The 9,190-nt window shown below is 38.7% G+C and overlaps 1 protein-coding gene across 2 annotated transcripts; it reads left to right on the top strand.

The window, feature by feature from the left end:
- Window positions 1-3,198: 3,198 nt before the first annotated feature.
- iqcg (IQ motif containing G) lies at window positions 3,199-7,600 on the top strand. 2 transcript variants are annotated; one of them, XM_038269582.1, is made up of 5 exons: window positions 3,199-3,556; window positions 3,656-3,718; window positions 6,967-7,095; window positions 7,167-7,256; window positions 7,329-7,600. In XM_038269582.1, the coding sequence occupies exons 1-5, from the start codon at window positions 3,443-3,445 to the stop codon at window positions 7,440-7,442; spliced, it is 510 nt and encodes a 169-aa protein (XP_038125510.1). In that variant the 5' UTR covers window positions 3,199-3,442; the 3' UTR covers window positions 7,443-7,600. The 2 variants fall into 2 exon arrangements, with proteins under 2 accessions (XP_038125510.1, XP_038125509.1); XM_038269581.1 differs by having other exon boundaries at window positions 3,203-3,556; window positions 6,964-7,095.
- Window positions 7,601-9,190: the final 1,590 nt, after the last annotated feature.

Genomic DNA, 9,190 nt, shown 5'->3' on the forward strand with positions numbered 1-9,190 from the left:
ATAATAACCCAGTCCTTCTTTTCACTGTAGACAAGCCATGATCTGCTTATCTGTTCTCCATTTTTCATTTGGATGAAATAATAGCTGCATGAATCATGACAGCAGACAAGATAAATGAGAGCAGGAGGTGGGGTTACCAATCTAGTTGCTCTAGAGAGCAGAGTTTGCTGCTTTTGTATGTAGTCGCCAAAGTCTCCAGCAGTTTAAAAAAGTTGCTGGATTCTGCGCTAGGCGCTTTTTTCAATTAAAAGTACTAGAAGGATCTGAAAAGTCTGTAAATATAGCAACTAAAGTGCTAAGTTGGCAACACTCCTCTTCGCATCGTTTGTTTTCAAATGGTTTGCTGCTGTCTGTTTGGACCTTCCTGAACATGTGCAGCAAATGGACTGATCCAATATGGTGGACACTGAACGGGGGGGTTTCTGTGACACACTTAATATTATAATAGTTCTGATGCCATTTTAGCAAAAGAAATTTTATCAAAAAAAATAATTGTTGTGCACAAATAAGGAATAGCTGTATTAACCATACATGCAAAAGGAGTTTTATGGGGCCCCCAGAAACTTGGGGCCCTCAGCAACTGCCTAGGATTGTCTAATGGTAAATCCCCCCCCTGGTTTTAGGTATAGGTATATAGATAATGATCCATTGCTTATTCCTTGCTGAACGGACTTTTCCTTTAATATCAGTCAGATGCTTCATTGATGTGAGCAGTGATATATCTGAAGGAGTTAAAACACGTGTTGTCTCTCTATGCCTGTGTTTAGGAAAAAGACAGGCTGAAAATGGTGAATACTAATTGGTGAGGAGCAGTTTTCAGGGCAAACAATTTTATTTTGAGTCTGGTCTTTAATCTTTAAGTGATTGTCTTTGTCTCTGCAGTCAGTCCATCAGCAAAGAGATCCACAAGCTATGCTTCGAGGTCCTGGAGGGGACGTTAAGTTTTTCTCCAGATACTTTCGAGGAAAAACTGAAACAGATAGAGCTGGAAAAGAAAATGTTAATCGTTGCTTTCTTTAGTCAGTATTACCACCAATAATAACTGAGTTTTTTTTGTTTTATTTACATATGTGATCTTTCTCCCCATTCAGGCCGGAAACTATACAGCACAAAAAGCTGTCTTTGCAGAGGCTAAAGCAAGAAAACTATGAAAAAAATCTTGAAGTGGAGGTGAGAAATGAAGTTTTTCTATATCCACTTACCGAACAGATTGTCCTTTACTGTACCTTTCTATGAGCAGGTCTCTGTTTTGCATTTAAAACCTTCTCAGTTCTCTGGGGCAGTCAGCAAGGTGTGAGAATAGTCCATATTGGCAAGATGCTGTTACACCGTGGCTGTGAATTTGTTGATTCATCACCAATGGCTCTAATGGTCCTGTTTTGCTAAATCTATGAAGTGCTCTGCTAGAAGACTGTACACTGTGGTCATAAATGGGTGAAGATGGTCAGCAGCAACACTCAAGTAGGCTGTGGTGTTTAAATGATGTACAAATGCTAAGGGACCCCAACGTATTTAGGGGGATTACCATCACATCATTGAACCACTAACAGTGGCCTGATGCTGAATATCCCGGGTAAAAATGGGAGCTCTTGGTTAGGGAAAACTATTGTTTTAATTCAATGTATTTAATTTATTTGTCATCTCAATGCATTTTAGAGAGATAATTCATTCTGATTATCCACTCATATTTCTATAAGGAAAACCAGCTGATTAAAATTCAGTCATTGACTTTGTAGAATCCGCTCCTTCTGGATGAGGACGTGGTGAAAGTTGATGTTTGATTGCATTATTATTGACTCTACAGAGAGTCAATGCAGAGGCAGCAGAAAGGGAATAAAAATCCTTTAGACACGAAAAAACCTCCGGCAGAACCAGGCTCATTGTGAGACTGGTTCAGGGAGACAGAGGCACACATATAAAAGGAACATAGAAGCACTGATCTATAAATATTTTCTGTCAGGTAACAATAGACTAGCTTAATAGGTGGTTCTGTCTGGTAAAGCAACTATTAAGCCGATAAACTCTGAGTCCGTTTTCATGTCAAAGGGATGAAATAGAGAATGTCCAGTTAGCCACAGTAAGAACAATTAAAGTCGCAGGGAAGTCATATTTAAATGTCAAATCATTCTGGCTTAAACATTTATATAAATGTACTCTTTATCAGAGGATATTGTCCCAAAATGTTGAAAATTTGTATTAAAAAAAAAAAAATCCTGTCTTAAAATATGTGGGGGTTTTTTTCATTATCTTATCCAGGCCAGTTAGTTATACGTCAGCCTGAACACCTAAATTCGGCCAATCATATATCAACGGTCATCTGTCAAATTGTTTCGGTCATAGAATCTTGATTCATATGTTGCAGCTAATACACGCAACGGCTGAAATAAGAAATCAGAATAATTTCCTTTCCCATTGAGTTCCGTCCCAGTGCTCACGGGGATGGACGTCTGTGTCTTTGGCAGGCGTAGAGCTAACAGAACAGGCAGTGCTGCGAGGCAAGGGCTCAAACATGTACGGCTGTAAGCCTTCTACTCCAAACCAAGCTTCTGCCGCCCTGGCGTCCTCTTCTACAACATCTTCGTCCCCGCTTTCCTCCTCTAAATAAAAAATGTATGACGGAGGAGACTCATCCACGACCTCCGACACAAAACTCTCCTCCTCTTTTGCATGTTTCCGCTGTCCATAGCATTCCTTGACAGTGTCGTTTCTAAGTCACCAATTTATTGCTACTTGGTCCCAATGTAATTTCCCATTGGGACCCTACTAGCACTAAGTTGCTAACTGGTTAGCAAGGTGCTTCCAATAAACAGGCCACAACCAAACGTGCTTGCGAACCTTACACCACCACAATCCCGCCCCCTTGATAAAAGACCAATCACATTCACTTTATTCACGCATGTAAAGTCATGCACCACTCGGGAGAATTGAGAAATGCAACGGTTGGAACAGCCGTTTTCCTACAACTTTAAATAATGGAGAATTGGAGAGTATGGTCCCCATGTCTTCCGGCAGACATAGCCTATAGCAGGAGAAGAGCCTTCCCTCCATTGGTTTCCAGTTTTGATGAGGAATTTGTTACCTGGTTTTATCAACCTTATCTGACAGTTGTTGCACCTGGTCTGGTTTCCTCCTACTGTGACCTTACCCCCACCAAACCCCCCCACCCAAGAAATTCCTTGATAAAACACTGTGTTATTTGAAGTACCATTGACTGTTTATTATTTCAAAACCAGTCTTGTCCTTCTTCTCAGACCACCTAGACAACTTTTGTTTTTTTTTTGTCCATACAGCAGTTGAACATTTGTACCTTATATGGTGGTCAGTAGGTCAATATCTGCATCATTTTAAACAAACATTCATTTGAAACCTCAACTCTTTCAGTGATTTTCTCCCACAGAATAAGGTGTACAAGTTCAAAAAATCAGAAGTCAGAAGAATCCACATGGAGAAGCAAAAGAATGAGGAGGAGAGGGAGGAGGAGAAGCTTCCCCTGAAAGATTTCGAACAAAAACTTCTGCGGAACTGGCCAAAGGCTCGGAAGATGGAACAGCTGGAGGTACAGCAGTCTCCCAGGAATTTCATTCATGTCACGTTGACCTCTTAAATACAAGTGTTTAAGTAAAGCCCAGTTTTGCATTTTCACATTTGCTTCCAGGTTTTGGAAGAAGAGAAGAGATTTCATGATAAGACTATGGAATTTCTCCAAAATCAACACGAGGTTGGTAAAGCAGTGAGATAAGTAGGATGTGAATTTGGTGCTTGGAAATGAATCTGACTGCTGCTTACAGTTCTCATATAGTTCTGGTATAGGAACTATAATAACTGGAACTTACAAGACAATTCTTAATTTTTTTCACTCTATTAACTAGGATAAATGTAGATACCAATAATACCAAAATCAGCAAGTTAAAAACTTAGACTATATTAAACAGAATGACTAGATGCAGTGCTAAGGGGAACGTCATGATTAAAGTAAAATTAACAACATTGTTATTCCAAAGGACATTTTTGAAAAGAACAAAAGACAAAATGAGCTTAAAGCTGAACAGATGTCAGTTATTTTACCTCCATAATGATATATGAAACAGTGCTTATATAAAAGCGTTAGCTGATCATCAAACAGATAGAAAATAAGACTAATCTAAACCGACTAAACATAAAAATACCATCTACAGTGATGATTCCATTCTGGGGGTTTTTGTTTGTTTATTTTATCAAAAAAAAGCTCAATTATCCAAAAGAGCAGCTGCAATGTAAACCTGATAATTGATGTTTGTTACTCATATCTATGGAGGAATTCTGTCCTTTCCTTTTTCTTAAGCATGAATGGTCAGTTTGCATCTGGTTTCTGCATATATATTGTTTAAGTCCAGGTTTCTCCAAAACCATTAGGAGGTGGGCTTGTTCAAATGCCTCAAATGGTCACTGAGATACAAAACCTTTAGTAAATCTAAAGCCCACAAACTGGTGTCCTTCATTGTCTTATAGGAACTCTGCTGGAAAGCAGAATTTAACAGCTTTATTTAAGGCTGTAGCTACTGACTCTTCTAGTAATCAAATATCGCTAATTTTTTCAACTAATCCATGAATCTAAAAGTAAATATTTGCAGTGAATTAAAATCACTAAATAAATGAATGTTTGAAAATTAGAAAAATGTATTTATTTTATATGAATTGTAAATGACAAAAATCTTGTTAAAAAAATGTAATATACGCAAATATACATGTGTACCAATTCATTATTTCAGCCCTATTTCAATTTATTATATGTCATCCAGGTTCTAACACACAAAAGCAGCACCAGACCACAACATTTCCAACCCCATGTTTAATGGTTTTTAAATACAGTTTTACTCCAAAGGTTAAGAGATTCACCTGTTTCAAAAGTTAAACATTTTTTACTTTCATTCCAATACTTCCCCCAAAACCACAGCAAGCATCACTGTGATCTCTGGCAAATGTTCTTTTAATTGTAAGTGTTTTTGTTCTTGAACTCTCCAATGGACCCAGTCCTTGGCTGTTGTCTTGCTCCTTGTTAAATCATGACCTCTGACCTCAAATGAGGTAACCTATTGCCTTAGGCCCCTTTTCACCTCCTAGAGGATTGATGCTCTTTGGAGTTTGAGTTTTAGTCTGAGCGTCACTCCTGGGAGGTTTCTATATTTAAAAAAAAAAAGACTGAATTTTGTTTGATGTGCATATAAGATATTTCCTTCTGATAGAAGTCTGGCCTCAATATAGGGAAAGAAATTTAGCTCACGTTTCCAAGAAATGTGTAATTTCATTCAGAAGCAGAATCCACACAATCATAGCTGGATAAAATGCTCAAAGCAGGCATTGGGAGTACTTATAATTCGATTAATTCAGTTTATTTATATAACGCCAATTCACAACACACGTCATCTCTTTACAATTCAACCAGATCATACAGTCAAATTGATTCAAAGTTTCTATCTAAGCAAAACCAGTTGATTGCTTTGACTCAAAGGCAATCCCTCACACTAAGCATGCGTGTAGTGACAGTGGAGAGGAAAAACTCCCTTTTAACAGGAAGAAACCTCCAGCAGAACCAGGCTCAGTGTGAGTGGCCATCTGCCGAGGCCGACTGGGGTTCAAGGAGACAGAAGCAATGATACAGAAAGAAGCAGAGATACAAAAGGTAACTCTAAACCAGCTCCACAGGCGGACCCTTCCAGGAAACAAACAGCCAGGCAGACAAGCTCCAAGCCAGCTCCCATGTCAGAGGATGAAGAGAGCACATCCACTTAGTCACAGTCAGAGAAACAGGCCGATCTCAAACATCTATAAACAAAGGTGTTGATGGAAGCAGCACAGCTGATATTTCTCTCCAGGATGGAGTCACAGCCAAACAGGAACAGACCAGATGAAGCTACTATGAGAAAAAGCAGAGAGAGCAGAAAGTTAGAGATTCAACTAACAGATTCTGTAGAGTGGGAGAATAGAGATAGAATGAAGCAGAATGTTGAAAAGGGGGGTCCCTATGTTCTCCAACAGTCTAAGCCTATGGCACCATAACTATAGAGATAGTTCAGGATAACCTGAGCATCTCTAACTATAAGCTTTATCAAAAAGGCATGTTTTAAGTCTAGCCTCAGAAGTGGAAAGGGTGTCTGCCTCACAGACTAAAACTGGTAGTTGATTCCACAGGAGAGGAGCCTGATAACTAAAAGATCTGCCTCCCATTCTACTTTTAGGAAATCTAGGAACCACTAGTAAACCTGCAGATTGAAAGCGAAGTGCTCTGTTAGGGACATAAGGAACAGTCAGATCTCTGGTATAAGATAGAGCTTGGCCATTTAAGGCTTTATATGTGGGAAGGAGGATTTTAAATTCTATTCTGGTTTTAACAGGAAACCAATGAAGAGAAGCCAGGATAGGAGAGTTGTGCTTTAAAGTTTACATACCCTCCCTTTAAAGAAAATGATAAATTCACACTAATAATTCAAATAACACAAAACAGAAAAAGAATTGATACTTTCATTAAAATCATAATTTGATTAAATAAATGATAATTTAGTCAAATGTAAACCAATATAAAGGTGCAGACGTCTGAACATTTCCTGAACATTACAGAAAATACCTGAATTCAGAGATTCCCCTCAAAGTCATTATCTCAGGTAACTTTTCTTAGATCTTAAAATTTGTCTTGTCTAAAATGTGTCTGATAATCTACATCTAAGTGGCTGAAATGAAAACCTAGCAGAAGTCCCTACAGGTGTAAATATTTTTTCACTGCGCTCTGTGTTATTTTCCAAATTTAGAAAAATCCTGTTTAGAGGTAATTTAGATTTACTGTTACCCTAGCAGAGCAGTTTTCATCCACTGTATTGCAGAGGATGACATGACGTTTTTGAATTTTCAGACACACATATAAATTCAAGGTTTTTTTATGTGATGAATGGCTCAAGGAATTATTAAGGCAATCTATTTTTTTCTGAATAGAAGCTTGAACAGGAGCTGCACATGTTGAAGGAAAAAACTCAGCAGATACAGCAGGAAAACCGGGAGAAGTTTAATACCTTAGGCTGCAAAAAAACTCTGCAAACGGACAGACTGATGGAGATGAAGAGGAAGGTGAGCAGTGGTCATGGCGCAGCAGCTGTCACACAGCTTACTGCACCAATACCAATGATTGTTGCTTTCAGTTCAGGGAAATGGAGCAGGTGGTGAAAGAATACAGAGAGGAGCAAGAGATTTTATGCCAAAAGGAAGCTGAGGACCGAGCTGCGATCAAGGTAACGCCACATTAGAGGTAATATTAGAAAGCCCCTCTCAGTTGGGTGATATACCTGTTCTGATCTGTGCAGATCCAAACCTGGTGGAGAGGCTGCATGGTCCGCCTAGGCCTCAGTGCTTCCAGTAGAGAAAGAGAGAGCAAGAAAAGCAAGAAGACCAAAGGGAAGAAGACCAAAGGGAAGTAGAAGAAGGAGACATTGCCTGTTAACAAATCAGGCAAAAATTAGAAGAAAAAAAACTATTAACATTCTACGTGGAATCTAAGAAAACAGCAAAGTTACTCTGAAAATCTTTTTGTTTAAGAAGTTTCCTTTCTAATTTGTTGGGTTTTTTTTTTCAAACATTCCTGTACAAAACATGTTCTTTGCTCTAAAACAGAACAAAATTTATTCCATAAAATGCAAGAATTTTTATTTTTTCTTTAAATAAAAAAACAGCATTAAAAAAAAAAGATTTTTAGTTTTAAATATTAGTTTGTTCCAGTGAGTCACCCAAAGAAAACCCTTCATCCCTGGGTTAGGGTTAGATGTTTGTTTCATTGTGTACATTGTGTTCATTGTGTTTTTGTTTCATTGTGTACCAACTGTGGTTTAAAAACCAGCTTAATTTGACTCAGTGCTTTAATTGAAATCTTCCACCTGCTTAAGTACAGAATATGTTCTTTTGTGGTTTTAGAAAACATTGAATAAAAGGAAATGTTGGGGCACGGTTCTTTGATGTAGATAATCTTATGATCCTCCTTTTTTAGAATCTTCCTGTAAATTTGAACTTGTTAAGTTTTGTATATATTTTATTGTTAAATAAACTAAATAAACGTTATCACGTTTGGACGTGTTACGGTCCTAAGAATGGAAATTGAATTTTGTTATAATTGTAGTGGGTAGATTAGGTGCGTCTAAAGCAGGTACTGAAAACGCATAAGCAGAGGAAGGGAACTGTGGTGTAGACTAAATATGTTCACCCTGGCTAGCATTTAGCCACCATTTGTCTATAATGGACAGTATAATTAGAAGAAGCCTAGCTGTTACCAAGTTCAAATGTTCTGCCACTCTCCTCTACCAATTCTGTTCCGTAAAGATGGCACAGATACTCATTCATAAAGTGTATACTTCAGACCTAAATTATAGATGGGCTTGATATTTAAACTAAGTATTAACAAATGTTTAAGTCAATTATTTGTTTATGCTGCTTTTTCTCATAGTAGCTTCATCTGGTCTGTTCCTGTTTAGCTTTGACTCCATCCTGGAGAGAAATATCAGCTGTGCTGCATCCATCAACACCTTTGTTTACATATGTTTGAGATCGGCCTGTTTTTCAGTGTAGTCCTGTTTCTCTGACTGTGACTAAGTGGATGTGCTCTCTTCATCCTCTGACATGGGAGCTGACACGGAGCTCGTCTGCCTGGCTGTGTGTTTGTTGCCTGTGGAGCTGGTTTACAGTTCCTTTTGTTTCTCTGCTTCTTTTTCTATCTCTGCTTCTGTCTCCTTGAACCCCAGTCGGCCTCGGTAGATGGCCGCTCACACTGACTCTGGTTCTGCTTGATTTCTTCCAGTTAAAAGGGAGCTTTTCCTCTCTACTGTCGCCACCAGCATACTTAGTGTGAGGGATTGCCTTTGAGTCGATGCAATCAACTGGTTTTCCTTAGACAGAAAACTTTGAATCAATTTGACTGTATGATCACAGTCCAAAATCATGATTGTGAGGTTAATTGGCTTCTCTAAATTCTCCTGTAGGTGTGAGTGTGTGTGTGAAAGGTTGTTTGTCCTGTTTGTCTCTGTGTTGCCCTGCGATGGACTGGAGACCTGTCAAGGAAGAACCTCGCTCATAGACAGCTGGAGATAGGCACCAGCACCCCTCACGACCCTACTTGGGATTAGGAATGTCCGAAAATGGATGGATGGATGGATCTGGTACAAGGGTGTAACTTTGCGAT

The sequence above is a fragment of the Cyprinodon tularosa genome, unplaced genomic scaffold (assembly GCF_016077235.1).
Source record: "Cyprinodon tularosa strain WSP-4 unplaced genomic scaffold, ASM1607723v1 ctg73, whole genome shotgun sequence".
NCBI lineage: Eukaryota > Metazoa > Chordata > Actinopteri > Cyprinodontiformes > Cyprinodontidae > Cyprinodon > Cyprinodon tularosa.